Below are 17,124 nucleotides of genomic sequence, written 5' to 3'. Positions count from 1 at the left end.
GGTCCATGCTCAAGTGGAATAGAGCTAGCCCTCCACTTTGCATGAGATCAACCTGACCACAAGGACATCTTCATCAGGCTTTTGTTCATTTAACAGCTCAGCATTTGACACCATCATACCAGCAAACATATCAGTCTCAGGGAATCAGGAATCCCATCCATCCCTCTGCAACTGGATCCTCGAATTCCTCACTGGCAGACCCCAATCAATTCAGATTTGCAACATAACCTCCTTGTCACTGACCATCAACTTAGGGGCTCCTCAAGGCAGAATGCTTAATCCCCTCCTCTATTTCCTATACATTCATGATTGGGTAGCCAAGGCTTGCTTCACAGCGATCTATAAATTTGCTGATGACACCAGAACACAATCTTACTCTCAACGTCAACAAAACCAAGGAACTTATTGTTGATTTTAGGAGTTTTGTGAGCAGTTTTAGGACCCTTATCTAAGGAAGGATGTGTTGGCATTGGAGAAGGTCCAGAGGAGGTACACTTGAATGATCCTGGAATGAAAGGGTTATCATATGAACATCATTTGATGACTCTGGAACTGTACTCGCTGGAATTAAGAAAAACGAGGGGAAATCTCATTGAAATCTATCAAATACTAAAAGGCCTGGATAGTGTGGATGTGGAGAGGATTTTTCCTCTGTTGGGGAAGTCTGAAACCAGAGAGCATATTCCCAAAATGCAAAAATATTCCTTTAGAACAGAGATGCAGAGGAATTTCTTTGTGAAGAAGTCTGAGGAGATTTGGGATCTTGTTGAATACTCTGTTAAACTTCAGCAGGTGCACTGTGGAAAGTACACTGGATGGTTGCATCAGAGCCTGATTTGTTAATTCATGTGCCCAGGAATTCAGAAGACTGCAAGATGAAGTAAACTTAACCAAATCCATTACAGGCTCTGTATGTCCATCCATTGAAGACATCCATGTGAGGTGGTGGGCCCACCACCTTGGTCACAAACCTGTTCTCGTTGCTTCCTTTGGGAAGAAGGCACAGATCTAAAGTCCATTACCTCTAGGTTCGAGAACAGTTTATAAACAATGACTATCCTGCTCTTGAACTTCCCCTTAATGAATCCCCTGTCCTCCGGGCTGTACTGTCTACTCTTAGTGGCCACCGGCCTACAGCCTGGGGTCAGGTCTTGGAACAGTGCGGGGGAGGAATTTATAGGGTGGCCAGGCCACAAGTGGGCAGCACTGCCCCGGCTGCAGGTCCGTGATTGGGCCTTTCCAAAAGGGGGGAGGGGTGGGACCTCCTGGAACTGGTCGTTCCTGACTGTGAGCAGGTGATGGAGGCTGTCAAACTGTATCAGCATCCCTTTTAACTGGCACTGGAAATCCAGTCCCAAAATGACAGGGGCACAGAAATGGGGCATCGCCAACAGTCTGAAATTTTTGTATTTCGTCCCCCCCATGGTTAGGTTCATGTAGTGCTTCCCGTGGATTTCTGTCGAGAAGGATTGGGAGGCTCGTGCTACTTAGCACTTCACAGGGGACACAGTAAGGGAGTAGCGTTCGGCGGTGCATGGGTATATGAAACTCTTGGTGCTCCCTGTGTCACACAGGCAACCCGTGGTGTGACCATTTAGCTCTATGTCCATCATGGACCGTCCCAGCTGGTGTGGTTGACTTTGGTCCAAGATGATCGAAGCTAATGTCGGTTCTCTGTCTGACCCACTGCTTCCGTGTTGTTGAGTTGGCGGCTGCCAAGATGATGGCCCAGGAGATTGTAAATACGGCTGCCCCCATGGATCGCACGCAGTGGGGCCCGGAATTAAAGCCGGCAGTGATGTCCCTTCTTGTCGTGATGTGGGCCTGGAAGTTTGGTTCTCCACAACCAGAACTGATGACTGGAGCTGCTCTTTTTTTTTGTAATTTTTTATTTATTACACCATAAATCGAATCAGTAACAATATATTACAAATGTTCATCGTTAAAATATACACAGTGACATTTCCTTTTTTTTACAACTGGAGCTGCTTGAGCCATGGCGGCATCGAGGGTAACGGGCTGCACGTGGCTCTGCTCGTGGGGGGCTTACATTGGCATACCCTTGTGCAGTGCCCTTTCTGCTGGTTGCAGTATGTGCAGGGAAGTACTTTCTGGGATGCTTGCTCTGCCCACAGTAGTTACTCCTCGTGTGCTCGGCAGTTGCGGCAGTCATCAGGGGCAGGGGCCCTGAATCCAAACATGGCTCCGCCCATTCTGCACATCTGGGGGCCGCGTGACCCATATGTAGGCCTCTGCATTTTTTTTGGGCCATCTCCATGGCCTGGGCCATCTGCACGACCTCCTGTAGGGTCCGACTGCCCATCTCCAGGAGTCGTTCGTGGATGTGTTGGGAGTGGAATCCAGCGACCAGCCTATTGCGGATGAGCTTCTCCTGGTACTCCACTGCCATCACATCCCGGCACCTGCGGTCTTGTCCCAGCTCCCGCATGGCCTGCAGGAACTCGTCGACTGACTCACGTGGGCCTTGGTGTCGGGAGCCAAGCTGGAAGCGCGCGTATGTGACATTCCTTGATGCTCCCTATTGTTGCCAGAGCAGTGCCATCGCCTCTTCATACCACATACAATCGCGGATCAATTGGGATGCGCGATGGCCTACTGCTGTGAGTAGTAAGTCATACTCATTGCTGTCCGATGTGATTTCGTGGTGCTTCATGTAGGCCTTCAAGCAGTGGAGTCACATGTTGAATTTAATGGAGGCCTCTGGGTCTTTGGGGTCGACCTCCAGCTTCTCCAACTGAATCACCTTGTCCATGGCGCTTAAAATTTTTGCAAAATCTAGCTTGAGATTGGAGTCAGACTTAGACACAACAATCGACAAACAACTCTGGTCAGATCTACGTCAGGGAAGTATGTTGGCTACTATCAATGCCAGGTATAAACTGATCCATTATAATTTTCCCCATCAACTGTACCTCTACCCACAGAAATTACACCAATATAAACCTGAATTATCAGAGATGTGTTTTAGGGTTCCCTTTTACATTCTACCTGGCTTTGCACAAAGGGCAGGCCCTTCTGGTATGACCTCTGTGACACCCTGACCAAAATCACAGGAGTCATCTTCCCAATAGACCCAGAGCTTTGTCTTATGGGGAACTTTACCATGGTTGGTAGATCACTAACTGTCAAATTAAATTCATAGAAATTGCCTTATGTGTGGCCAGGAAGTGCATAGCAGTAACAGTCTGACTCCCATGGATAGGTGGTCTTCGGAGATGAATAGCTTCATTTCACTTGAAAAGATCACATACAATCTCAGGAAGGGATATAACACCTTCCTAAAAATCTGACAGCCTTATTTCGAGCATTTGGTACTTCACTGGTACCAATTTGGGGATATGATCACTACTGTCTCGCCAGCAGATCTCTGTAAAGATTTTAACTTGTATGGTTCAAAATTTTTGAAGCTTCATTGATCCATATGTTTTGGGAGTGTCTGAATTTAGGAAGATTTTGGGAAAATATTTTTCAATCTTTAGCAACAATTTTTAAATTAAATAGAACTGTGCCCTTTAATTGTCTTCTTTGGTTTTTCTCGTGAACTGGATATATTTTTCTCTGCATCTCAAGATAAAGTTTTAGCTTTTAGCATTTTGATAGCCAGACGAGCAATTTTAATGAAATGGAAAGATGAATCTTCACCTATTCATACACAGTGGTTACATGATGTAATGTCATATTTAAGCTTGGGAAAAATTAGATACAACATTAAAGATAGATTTTCAATTTGAAAATTTGTGGGGCCCATTCAGTTGCTTCAGTGATTCTGTGTCTAGTTTCATTACAGGTGGCTATTTAATCCATATATTTACTTTTTTTCTGCAAGGTAACCTTGATTAGAGGGAGGGGGTAGATTAGATTTAGTTGTAGATTTTTTTATTGTTTTTTTTTCTTTTTATTCCTTTTTTTAGATTAATTGATTATTTATGTGTTTAATTATGGCTGTCATCAAATTAGACAGATATTACTTGGTTTTGACCAAGGGTTGGTATAATGTAACTCAATTAGTTTCTATCCAGAATTATTTTTAAAAAATAATGTTAAATCAACAAATATGGATGGATTTTTAAAAATTACATTTATATTAATTTGTGATATGTATATGATATGACATGCAATTTGTTATATTAGTAGACTTTGTAGGTAGGATTATGTTAAACTCAATAAAATATTTTAAAAAGAAAGATTTTAATACTGTGGTATTATCGTGTTTCCGTAAATTTCACTACACACTGACAATGGGATGCTCTTTTTTTGTTTCTTTTTCTTCATTCTTTCTGTTTAATAGGACATATAGAGGAGAAGGAGTGGAGGGAGGAGTTCTCTTGATACTTTGCATTGCATATGATTGTAGATTGTTAAATATATTTAAAATGATAAAATATTACAAAAAAAACAAACTCAATCAGGGACATTGAAGGACTTTACTTATGCACTTTATCTACAATATTTTGTGATTTACTATTGATTTTTTAATTCTCTCTGTATTGCACAGTCAGTTGGTTTCCATTCATTAACTGTTTACAGTTCTTTATTTGTTTACATGTGCAGTTTTTTTTCACTACCAATTAATAGTAATTCTGCCACTAATGTCATGTGATGTCATGTATGTACTCTGAAAATAAATCTGAAGTCTGAAATTGAGATTTGCCATATTGTCAAGTAATCCATCAAATTTCTACACATGCACTGTCAAAAGTATGACTGGTGGCATCATGGCCTGGTTTGAAAACTTGTGTTCCCAGGAACGCAGAAAGTTGCAGAAAGTGTCGAACCTCGCTATCAAGGGAACCAACTTCCCTTCCATTGATAACACTGCCTCAAGAAGGCAGTCAGCGGGGGGAGTCACGTGATGGAGTAGTGGCCGGACGGTGAACTCCAGCCCTCTCCAGAAAAGTCGGGAAAAACAAGAGAAAATACAAAGGCACAGAAATACAAGTTAAAGAAAAGTGAGTATAAAGGTGGAAAGAAGATGGAGACAAAAGGAGAAAAATCAAAAACAACGGAAAGAAGAGAGGAAGAGAAGACAACGGAGGAAAAAGGTGAAGGCCTTACCTGTCCGAAGAGGCCCGCTGTGGAGAGAGGACCCCACTACCTCAGGTCGGTAGAAAAAGAACTACAACAATGGCTCACAGAGCCGAGTAAAAGTGCGCAACCGCGCATGAAAAAAAACACACCGACGGGAGGGGGGACCAGCTGGGGAGTCGATCTCCACAGCCGGCAACGACAGCTGCAGAACACCTGCAGCAAGAAGAGACCACAGAAGACAATGGAAACAAGAAAGAAGCGGAGGAAAGGGCATCAAAGAAACAACAGATGGCCAACCCAGAGGAAGAAGAAGAGGAAGAATACAGTGAAATAGATAAAGGGAAAGGCAAGGTAAAGGATATACTTGCTCTTGTTAGAGGATACATGGAGTCATTTAAAGAATGGCAAACACAGGAATTCAATGATTTAAGAAGAAGAATAAACAACACAGAAAAGAAAATAAATAAAATGGATATGACCTTAACAGAAATGGGGAAAAAAATGGACAAGATGGAAGAACGGGCAATAGCAGCAGAAATGGAGGTAGAAGACTTAAAAAAGAAATTGGAGGAATCTAATAAAAAAACTAAAGAGACACAAGAATTACTAGCCCAAAAAATAGATATAATGGAAAATTATAACAGAAGAAATAACATAAAGATAGTGGGCCTTAAGGAAGATGAAGAAGGCAAGAATATGAGGGAGTTTATAAAAGAATGGATCCCTAAGGCCCTAGGATGTCCAGAACTACAGCAAGAAATGGAAATAGAAAGGGCACATAGAGCATTGGCCCCTAAACCACAACCACAACAAAAACCAAGATCTATTGTAGTAAAATTCCTAAGATATACTACAAGAGAAAAGGTACTGGAGAAGACAATGGAAAAAGTAAGAGAGGGCAACAAACCACTGGAGTATAAAGGGCAAAAAATCTTCATTTATCCAGATATAAGCTTTGAACTCCTAAAGAAGAGAAAAGAGTTCAATACAGCAAAAGCGATTTTATGGAAGAAAGGATATAAATTTACACTGAAGCATCCTGCGGTATTGAAAATATTTATTCCAGGACAACAAAACAGACTGTTCTCGGATCCAGAAGAAGCACGAAAATTTGCAGAACAATTACAAAAATAGACTGAGGGATGAAGACGGGTAATGAGAGCAAAAATGATCACGATTGATATGTATGTGGGTAAAGACAAAAATAGACTGAGGGATGAAGATGGGTAATGAGGGTAAAAATGACCACGATTGATATGTATGCGGGTAAAGAGGTATAAGAGTGAATAGAGACAATGGGCATACGTGAAAGTATCTGTAATTAGAGGAAAACATAGATAGTATAGACAAGAATTAATAAGGGAAGGTAATGGAATAGAGAGAATAAGGAGGGAATTAAAAGAGTGACCTTTGTGACATATAAAAAGTGAAATCTTTTCTGGGGGGGGCTGGGTGGGGGAAAAGAGCGGTCACTGCAAAATCAGTTGACGCTTGCGAGTGGATTCGCAAATCCAAATGGAGAGGGGAGATGTGGTTGTCCGACAAGGGATAAAGGACAACTCAGGAGGGGAAGGGGAGGTTGGGGATAAAGAAGATAGAAATAGGAGAATAAGGAAAATGTTGGATGTTGTTGGAATGTTGTCTGGTAAAGAGTTGAAAATAAGAAAACAGAAATGGAAAAGGAGGAAAGGTAATGATGGAAAAACGGAAAGAGAAGATAAACAAAATATAAAATGGCTACGCTGAACTATATGACTCTAAATATTAATGGAATACATAACCAAATTAAAAGGAAGAAACTACTAAATTTACTGAAAAAGGAAAAAATAGATATAGCATTTGTCCAAGAAACACACTTAACTGAATTGGGGCACAAGAAATTAAAGAGAGATTGGGTAGGACATGTAACAGCAGCATCATATAATTCGAAAGCAAGAGGAGTGGCTATATTAATTAGCAAAAATGTGCCATTTAAAATAGAAGAGGAAATAATAGATCCAGCAGGGAGATATGTTATGATAAAATGTCAGATATATTCGGAGCTTTGGAATCTACTTAATATATATTCACCTAACGAAGAAGATCAAAAGTTTATGCAAGATATCTTTTTGAAGGTAGCTAATACGCAAGGGAACATACTAATAGGAGGGGATTTCAATTTGAATTTGGATCCAAATATGGATAAAACAGGGAAAAAAATTAACAGGAAGAACAAAGTAACCAAATTTATAATTAAATCAATGCAAGAAATGAAACTTGTGGACATATGGAGGAAACAAAACCCAAAAGAAAAGGAATACTCATACTACTCGACTAGACATAAAACATACTCAAGGATAGACCTATTCCTGTTATCAGCCCACATTCAAGGGAGAGTTAGGAAAACGGAATATAAAGCTAGACTATTATCGGACCACTCACCCCTGTTATTGGCAATAGAGCTAGAGGACATCCCTCCAAGAATGTATAGATGGAGATTAAACCCCATGCTACTTAAAAGACAGGATTTTAGAGAATTTATTGAAAAACAATTAAAAATGTACTTTGAAGTAAATACGGAATCAGTGGAAGATAAGTTTATACTATGGGACGCAATGAAAGCATTCATTAGAGGACAAATAATAAGTTATGCAACCAAGATGAAGAAGGACTATAATCAGGAAACAGAACAGTTGGAAAGGGAAATAATAAACATAGAAAAAAAATTAGCAATAAAGGAAGATACAACCAAAAGAAGAGAATTGGTGGATAAAAAAATAAAATATGAAACATTACAAACATATAAGGTGGAGAAGAATATAATGAAGACAAAACAGAAATATTATGAACTAGGTGAAAAAACACACAAAATCTTAGCATGGCAGCTTAAGACAGAGCAAACTAAGAAAATGGTATTGGCAACAAGGAAAAAAGACAAACAAATTACATATAATCCAAAAGAAATTAAGGAAAACTTCAGAGAATTCTATGAACAATTATACCGAACTGAAAACGAAGGGAAAGAAGGGAAAATAGATGAATTTTTGACTAAAATTGAACTACCAAAACTACAAATAGAGGAACAAAATAAATTAACAGAACCATTTGGAACAGTAGAAATACAAGAGATAATAAAAAATTTACCAAATAATAAGACACCAGGAGAGGATGGACTCCCAATAGAATTCTACAAAACATTTAAAGATCTAATAATACCGCCTCTCCTGGATGTAATCAATCAGATTGATGAGACACAAAACTTACCAGATTCATGTAAAACAGCAATAATTACAGTGATACTAAAACAAGGGAAAGATCCACTCTCACCAGCGTCATATAGACCAATATCTCTGCTAAACACAGATTATAAGATAATAGCTAAACTATTAGCAAACAGATTAGCAGAACAGGTACCGAAAATGGTAAATTTAGACCAAACTGGATTTATCAAAAAAAGACACACAACAGACAATATTTGTAAATTTATTAACTTAATTCATGCAGTAGAAGGAAATAAAGCACCGGCAGTAGCAGTTGCTTCAGACGCAGAGAAGGCCTTCGACAGAGTAGAATGGAATTACTTGTTCAAAGTATTGCAAAAATTCAGTTTACCGGAGAAGTATATTAATTGGATTAAAGCATTATATGAGGGACCGTTAGCGAAAGTGACAGTAAATGGACATGTATCAAAGCAATTTAACTTAAGCAGGTCAACGCGGCAGGGATGCCCACTATCACCATTATTGTTTGCGCTAGCTATAGAACCACTAGCAGAATCGATAAGAATAGATAATAATATAAAAGGAATAAAAATAAAAGACAGGGAATATAAAATCAGTCTATTTGCGGATGATGTGATAGTGTACTTAACAGAACCAGAACTATCAATAAAAGAACTATATAAGAAATTGAAGGAATATGGAGAAGTGTCGGGATACAAGATAAACGTAAATAAAAGTGAAGCAATGCCTATGAATAACGCGGATTTCTCAAAATTTAAGGAGGAATCCCCATTCAGATGGCAAATGCAGGCAATAAGATACCTAGGTGTGCAAATAAACAAAAATCTAGGCCAATTATATAAACTCAATTACAATCCACTAATGAAAAAATTACAGGACGATTTAGAGCATTGGAAAGAGCTACCACTAACACTGATAGGAAGGATAAACTGTATTAAAATGAACATTTTTCCAAGGATACTATACTTATTTCAGGCATTGCCAATACAACTGACAGAAAAATTCTTCAAAGAGTTAAAGAAAATAATAAGGAGATTTTTATGGAGAGGGGGGAAACCGAGGATAGCACTAGATAAATTAACAGAATGGTATAAACAAGGAGGCTTACAATTGCCAAACTTCAAAAATTATTATAGAGCCGCACAATTAAGGTACCTATCAGATTTTTATCAAACAAGGGAAAAACCAGACTGGACGAGACTAGAATTAGATAAAATAGGGGAAAAGATACCTGAACACATATTATATAAATGGGACGAAAAATTGGTACAACATAGAACTTCTCCAGTATTACACCATCTCCTCAATATTTGGAAAAAGATTCATGTAGAAAGAAATAAAACAAATTATCAATTACCAAAACTAATATTGACGCAAAATAAGCTACTCCCTTTTATAATAGACAACCTTTCCTTTAGAAAATGGGAAAAAAAAGGGATTAAAAGAATAGAAAATTGTTTTTCAGGAAGTAGATTCTTATCCTTTGAACAAATGAGAGAAAAGTACAATATAACTGGAGATACAGCGCTGGCATATTACCAACTGAGATCCTACTTGAAAGATAAATTAGGAAGCAATTTGAGTTCACCAGAGGGAAGTAACCTTGAATATGTGATTACAGATACAATGTTAATCAAAAGATTTATAACAAATATGTATATCAAACTGCAAGAAAAGGAGAATGAGGAAACAAATGGTAAAACTAAACAAAAATGGGAACAAGATTTAAATATAAAGATAAAAAAGGAAACATGGGAGAAATTATGTTCTGGAACGATGAGAAATACAATAAATACGAGGCTGCGTATGATACAATATAATTGGTTACACAGACTATACATTACACCGCAAAAGTTAAATAAATGGGACGCAACAGTATCTGATAGATGTTTTCGATGTAAAAAAGAAAGGGGAACAACCATTCATGCAATCTGGACATGTGAGAGAGTAGAAAAATTTTGGGATGATCTCAATCAGATATTAAATAAAATAACAGAAAACAATATACCAAAGAATCCAGAGATCTTTCTCCTAAGTAACATAAAAAATAAAGAATTTGGAATTGACTTGGAAGATGCACAAAAAAGATTTGTCAAGATAGCCCTAGCCGTAGCAAAAAAATGTATTATGTCAACCTGGAAATTGGAAGATAATTTGAAAATACAACAATGTTATATAGAAATGAATAAATGTATTCCATTAGAAAAAATAACATATAATTTAAGAAATAATATTGAAATATTCGAACAACTATGGGAGCCTTACATTAAATACAATAGCGAAAACCTACGGGGAACAAACATTACCTAAGTTGATGGAAGGAGAAGAAAAGAAAAGAATGGACTCTGTAGAATTTCTGGTGTATTTTTGTTGAATGACAACATTGTCTGACTGAATTAATGCAACCTAGATTGTATACCTAAAATGGATGAGAGGTGGGGGTAGGGGGGTGGCTTGGGAGGAGGGAGGGGGGAGGGAGAAAAAGTCACTGTAAATGTGTGGAAAAGAAAAAGTGTATATCATGGCTATTGTGATTTATGGTGTGAAAAATAAAAAATAAAAAAAAAGAAGGCAGTCAGCAAGGAGGGAGGGAAGGGAGGGGGGAAAAGGGGAGAAAATTACACTGTGTATATTCAAGAGGGAAATGTTTGTGTGTACTTTGGTCAGTATGGTTTATAGAGTGAAAAATTTTTAAAAATTAATAAAAAAGGCAGTCAGCATCATAAAGGATTCTCATGCTAGTCACAATCTCTTTTTTTAAAAAATGTTTTATTTTTCACACTATGAACCATATTAACCAAAATACACATAAACATTTCCCTCTTGAATACACAGTGCATTTTCTCCCCTTTTAATTCCCTCCCTCCTTCCCACCCCCTCCACACCCACTAAACGTTCAACATGTACAACACATTAAACCCATTAAACAATGTCATCGCCCAATGATAATAAACAAGAAAATTGTGTCATCTACTTTTACACATTGGGTCAGTTCATTTCGTCTTCTTCTCATTCTGTCATTTTAGGGGGTGGAGGTCCGCGGTAGGCCCTCTCTGTTGTGTTCCATGTACGGTTCCCAAATTTGTTCAAATACTGTGATGTTATTTCTTAAATTATATGTTATTTTTACCAATGGAATACATTTATTCATTTCTATGTACCATTTCTGTATTCTCAAGCTCTCTTCTGATTTCCAGGTTGACATTATACATTTTTTTGCTACAGCTAAGGCTATCATAATAAATCTTTTTTGTGCTTCACAGTTTGAGGCCTAATTCTTTACTTATATTAGAAGAAAGATCTCTGGATTTTTTGGTATGTTGCTTTTTATGATTTTATTTAATACCTGATTTAGATCTTCCCAAAACTTTTCCACTTTCTCACATGCCCAGATTGCATGTACTGTTATTCCCGTTTCCTTCTTACAGCAAAAACATCTATCTGATACTGTTGGGTCCCATTTATTTAACTTTGGGGCGTGGTGTATAGCCTGTGTAACCAATTATATTGTATCATGCATAATCTCGTGTTTATTGTATTTCTCATAGTTCTGGAGCATAGCTCTTCCCATGTTTCATTCTTTATCTTTATGTTTAGATCTTGTTCCCACTTTTGTTTGGGTTTACAGCTTATTTCCTCGTTCTCTTTCTCTTGCAGTTTGATGTACATGTTTATTATAAATCTTTTAATTATCATTGTGTCATATTCAAAACTGCTTCCTTCTGGTAACCTCAGTCTGGTTCCCAATTTGTCCTTTAAGTAGGTTTTCAGTTGGTGGTATGCAAACATTGTACCGTGAGTTATACCATATTTGTACTTCATTTGTTCAAAAGATAATAAATTATTTCCCAAAAAACAATTTTCTATTCTTTTGTTCCCTTTTCTCTCCCATTCTCTAAAGGAAAGGTTATCCATTGTGAAAGGGATTGGTTGATTTTGTGTCAATATTAATTTTGGTAGTTGATAATTATTTTTTCCTTTCTACGTGAATCTTCTTCCAAATGTTGAGCAGATGGTGCAGCACTGGTGAACTTCTATGTTGCACCAGCTTTTCATCCCACTTATATAGTATATGTTCAGGTACCTACTCCCCTATTTTATCTAGCTCTGATCTGGTCCAATCTGTCACAATCTCTTCTTGAAGCTACCTTCAAGCAGAAGGTACAGAAGCCAAGTCATAAACTACTCCAGGACCATCAGAAGATCTGAATGCATCATTGAAAGAATTTTTCTTTGCACTAATTGCAACTGTGAATATTTATTTACGTATATTTTAATTATGACTTTTTTCTGTCTCAGGTAATTTAAATTATACATTTTATATAAATTATTATAGTTAATGTATTTAGGTATCTGTGTGGCTGCACCAAATAAGAATTTTGGTGCATCTGTATATTGTAATGTACAGGACATGCTCATGTCACATCTGAAGGATGACATTGCAGTTCTCCCTCAATACTACAGTGGAGTGTCAGGCTAGTTTATCGTTAAGGTCTTTTGTGTTCTTAAATCTTCAATTACCTTTTATTTCATTAGAATCAGATGGTTATAATATGAATGTTTGCACCATAATGATGCCACAAAACACCAAATGTCCTGCCTTCTTCACGACAACAAATTCTGTTTCTGATTCAGACCTTCACTGAGTCGCAGTTTGCATTTCTTTAATATAATAGTACTCTGAGTTCTCTATTTCTATTTTGCCTATATTAGGACACTTCTGGACTTCCCCAGCATCTGAGACTTTCTGCAGTTAGTGTTAATATGGGTGCATGCAGATTAATAAAGGAAACATAATCACTATCTTCAATCATTTAGAAAATAATGGAACCCTGAAATGGTATTACCAAGACCATTGTGAGTGGGTGGTTTAAAAGTCACAGAAATCAGTAAAGTGAACAGGAACTGTAAACCTCTACTTCCAACCTCAAATTTGCCATATGTGGAGATTCTTCTGGAACTACATTCCCTGCAACTGAAGGAGATCAAATAGAAAATTATGCCCAGAATCCAAATGAGTTCATCGAGACGACAATTGTGGACACAAGCGCTGAACAAAGGTTTGAGTTAGCGACCAAAGGCAAGATTTTTTTTTTGGAAAATTTGCATCAATATATATAACAATACAATGTAACAAAAATGAAACAAAATGATGTATAATTTTTTCTTTTTATCTCTCCCTCCCTCCTCCTCCCCTAAGAAAAAGAGAGAAAAAAGAGAAAACACCTGAATTTATTTATCATCTATTCCTAACATATTATTCTATCCTGTATATACTAATTGGGAGGAATGGGTGTTATGGACGATGTGGATGGACTCTTACTAATGAAATCCCTATATGGTTTCCAAATCATATAAAAATTCTCAGGTTGATTCCTTAAATTTCTGTAGGCCATCTATCCAACCTTATAAAATGATCTGACTTCCATGTTACTGCCACACATTTCCGTGCCATCTCTATTGCTACACTCAACATTTTTCATTGATATTTGTCTAACTTCAATTTAGTATCAGTGTTATATAAATCACCAAGCCAAAATATTCTGGGATCTTTTGGTATCTGTATCTTCATAATTTGTCCCAATAATGTATTCAAATTTTCCCACTTTTTCACAAGACCAAACTGCATGTAATAAGGTTCCTGTTTACCAAAGGAAAAATTGAAGGAAAGCACAAAATTCTCCTGATGCTGGAATCTTGAGTAAACAATGAGCGCTAGGGGAAGAGTGGGTTGGAGAGCATCATGAGAAGAAATGGTTGGTCAACCTTTCAGTTTGGGATCCTTTATTGAGACTTGATGTAGTTTCCCAGTCTTGATAAATGATCCTGACTCAAAACATTGATGGACCATTTCTACCCATGGATGCTGCCTGATCTGATGAGTTCCTCCAACAACTCACTGCTTGCTTGCTCAAGATTGAAGAAAGGCCCGTTTGAGCAGATTTTATTTTTAACAAGCTTTCCAGAGTTTGAAACCTAGATGTTTGTAAGACTCCATGCAGCTATAGGAGACAGAGTTGTGGTGGTGGGCACCAGGATGGTGCTGTGAAAATGCAAACTAAGCCAGTGAGAAGGTTCAGAGTGCCAGCCTGGGATTGGCCAATGGATCCTGCCAGAGATCCCCATCTTCCTGCCGTGTGGAGGTCACCTGGGATGATGGCTGGTCCGCATGGTCACTAGCCATTTTGCAGGCTGGTCCATGTCACCTTGCACGGCCCACCTCACTACTACATATATAATATATTTGTGTGTGTGTGTATGGTTTATAAAGATGTAATTTAAAATAAATATATATAAATATTTGGGTTACAGATACTGTTCATTAACCTCACAGCCTGAAGGAAGAAGCTATTTTCCCAGCCTAGCAGTTCTGATTTTGATGCTCCTGTGCCTCCTTTCTGATGGTAGTGGATCAAATCTAAAAAAAAAGTGCTGGTGTCATCAATAGAAGAAAGAAAGACTCCCATGATCTTTATGGCTGTTTTGATGATCCTTTGTATTGACTTCCCGTTCATTGCAATGCTGCCCAATGATGCAGCCAGACAGGACACTCTCAGTTGTGCTCCTCTAGAATGTTGCACAGTGCAATCGTGAGTCAGCAATGTGAACAGTGGCAGGTTGAGCACACAGCCCTAAGGTGCAGCAGCGCTCAGCGTGATGGGCTATTTTGCTATCAACCCAGACTGACTATGGTCTTTCTGTCAAGACAGCCAGAATCAGTAGAAAAATTTTGGGATGATCTCAATCAGATATTAAATAAAATAACAGAAAACAATATACCAAAGAATCCAGAGATCTTTCTCCTAAGTAACATAAAAAACAAAGAATTTGGAATTGATTTGAAGGATGCACAAAAAAGATTTGTTAAGATAGCCCTAGCTGTAGCAAAAAAATGTATTATGTCAACCTAGAAATTGGAAGATAATTTGAAAATACAACAATGGTATATAGAAATGAATAAATGTATTCCATTAGAAAAAATAACATATAGTTTAAGAAATAATATTGAAATATTCAAACAAGTATGGGAGCCTTACATTAAATACAATAGCGAAAACCTACCGGGGACAAACATTACCTAAGTTGATGGAAGGAGAAGGAAAGAAAAGAATGGACTCTGTAGAATTTCTGGTGTATGTTTGTTGAATGACAACATTGTCTGACTGAATTAATGCAACCTAGATTGTATACCTAAAATGGATGAGAGGGGGGGGGGGGGGTGGGGGGGTGGAGAAAAAGTCACTGTAAATGTGTGAAAAAGAAAAAGTGTATATCATGGCTAATGTGATTTATGGTGTGAAAAATAAAAAATAAAAAAAAAAGACAGCCAGAATCCAGTTGAAAAGAGGGGTGGTGAGTCCCAACGAGGACCATTTATCCACCAGCCTCTGAGATATGATTGTATTGAACCTGATTTAACCTGGTGTATGAGGAATCATTTTCAGGTGGGTCAGGGTGGAATGGAGGGTCATGGCTATAGCATCATCTGAATATTATCTGGGATATCAAGTACAGGAACAGTGGTACTTTTCTGAAGTTTTTGTCTCACCTTTGCCTTCAGGAATGGTAGTGGCAGCACTCTTATTTTTTAATATTTTTCATTTCAGTGGCTGCACTCTTGCCTGCAGATCAGAAGTTGATTCTTCAGCTTCAAGAGACATGCACACAGTCTAGGTTCACAGTTCAACTCCAAAACTTACGGGGTTGGTCGGGAAATTGGGTGGCATTGGTTTCATGAACCGAAAGAGCATACTACTGTACTGTATCATTAAAATTAAAAATGGAGAGCTTATTGACCTCTTGAGTGTTGTAAAAGATGCCATGGCAATATTTTTGGAAAACATTTTCCATGATATCACCATCTGTTTTTATCTCTGAACCAACATCATTAAAAAACATTGCCTGGCTATTTGCTGTGCCCACATTAGCAGCTCTGTTTCCAGAATTATTCCAGAAATCCTCCAAATGTACTTCATCAGGTGCCAAGCACTCTTGAGTGTCCAGAGGTCTTAAAAGATACCACAGAAATGCCCACTGCCCACTGTCTTTCTTTCTTTCTTTCTTCATGCATTCGTGAAGCAAGAAAAATATCAGTAAATTTCAGAGCACCAGCTTCTGCAGCTATAAACATGAATAATACAGCATACAGCAAAAGAGGGGCAAGGAAATGTGCAGGGTTAAAAGAAGCTACAGGTGGCTGATTGGTCTGTTTCTTTTCCAGGATCAGTGGATGTGTCCCGTCGTAATCCCATTGCCTCCTGGTTGTGTGCAATGCTTTATTGCTTTTCCAGTTACATAATTGCTGATGTACTGCTTGGAGAATCACCACTCCATTATTTTAACAACACTTCTCACATCTTATTGGCAACAGCCGTTTGGTGAGTTTATTATTCACTTTATTAAAATACCATTGACGCAGGTGCTCATAAATTTCGAATTGGCACTCAGATGCCAAGACAATTTGTTGTCAAAAAAAATCATGCCGTTTTGTCTCTATACACGAATTAAGTTAGAAAACTCTTGTCTTGGATGAAATTGAGGACAGAGTGCAGAGGACTGCCTCAATGTTAATTCCAGCATAGGTAGTATAGGTATTAACAAGCATAGGTGGACTCAAGGTGCTGTGTGTCAATATGTCAATGCAGTAGAGATTTTTTTTAAAATTTTTTATTTTTCACACTATAAACCACATTGATCAAGATACATACATTTTTCTTTTCAAATATGAATAATTTGTTCCACTATCTTTCCGATTCTCTGTTGAGAGTTGCAAAATCTCTTTTATATAATCCTTTCAGTGAATATATACAGATCATTTCAAAAGTCTCCCCATAATACCTACCCTTCTGGGATT

The 17,124-nt window shown here is 37.8% G+C and overlaps 1 protein-coding gene across 3 annotated transcripts in view; it reads left to right on the top strand.

Moving 5' to 3' along the window:
* Positions 1 to 17,124, top strand: part of tmem38a (transmembrane protein 38A) — a 40,564-nt gene that overhangs the window by 8,802 nt on the left and 14,638 nt on the right. For all 3 annotated transcript variants that reach the window (XM_069928446.1, XM_069928445.1, XM_069928444.1), the window contains exon 2: positions 16,492 to 16,648. In XM_069928446.1, the coding sequence (XP_069784547.1) occupies positions 16,492 to 16,648 (157 nt within the window). The remainder of the gene's footprint in view (positions 1 to 16,491; positions 16,649 to 17,124) is intronic.

This window comes from Narcine bancroftii, chromosome 3, assembly GCF_036971445.1.
Source record: "Narcine bancroftii isolate sNarBan1 chromosome 3, sNarBan1.hap1, whole genome shotgun sequence".
Lineage (NCBI taxonomy): Eukaryota > Metazoa > Chordata > Chondrichthyes > Torpediniformes > Narcinidae > Narcine > Narcine bancroftii.
Note: the sequence above shows the minus strand (reverse complement) of the source record. Positions and strands in the feature narration are given on the sequence as shown.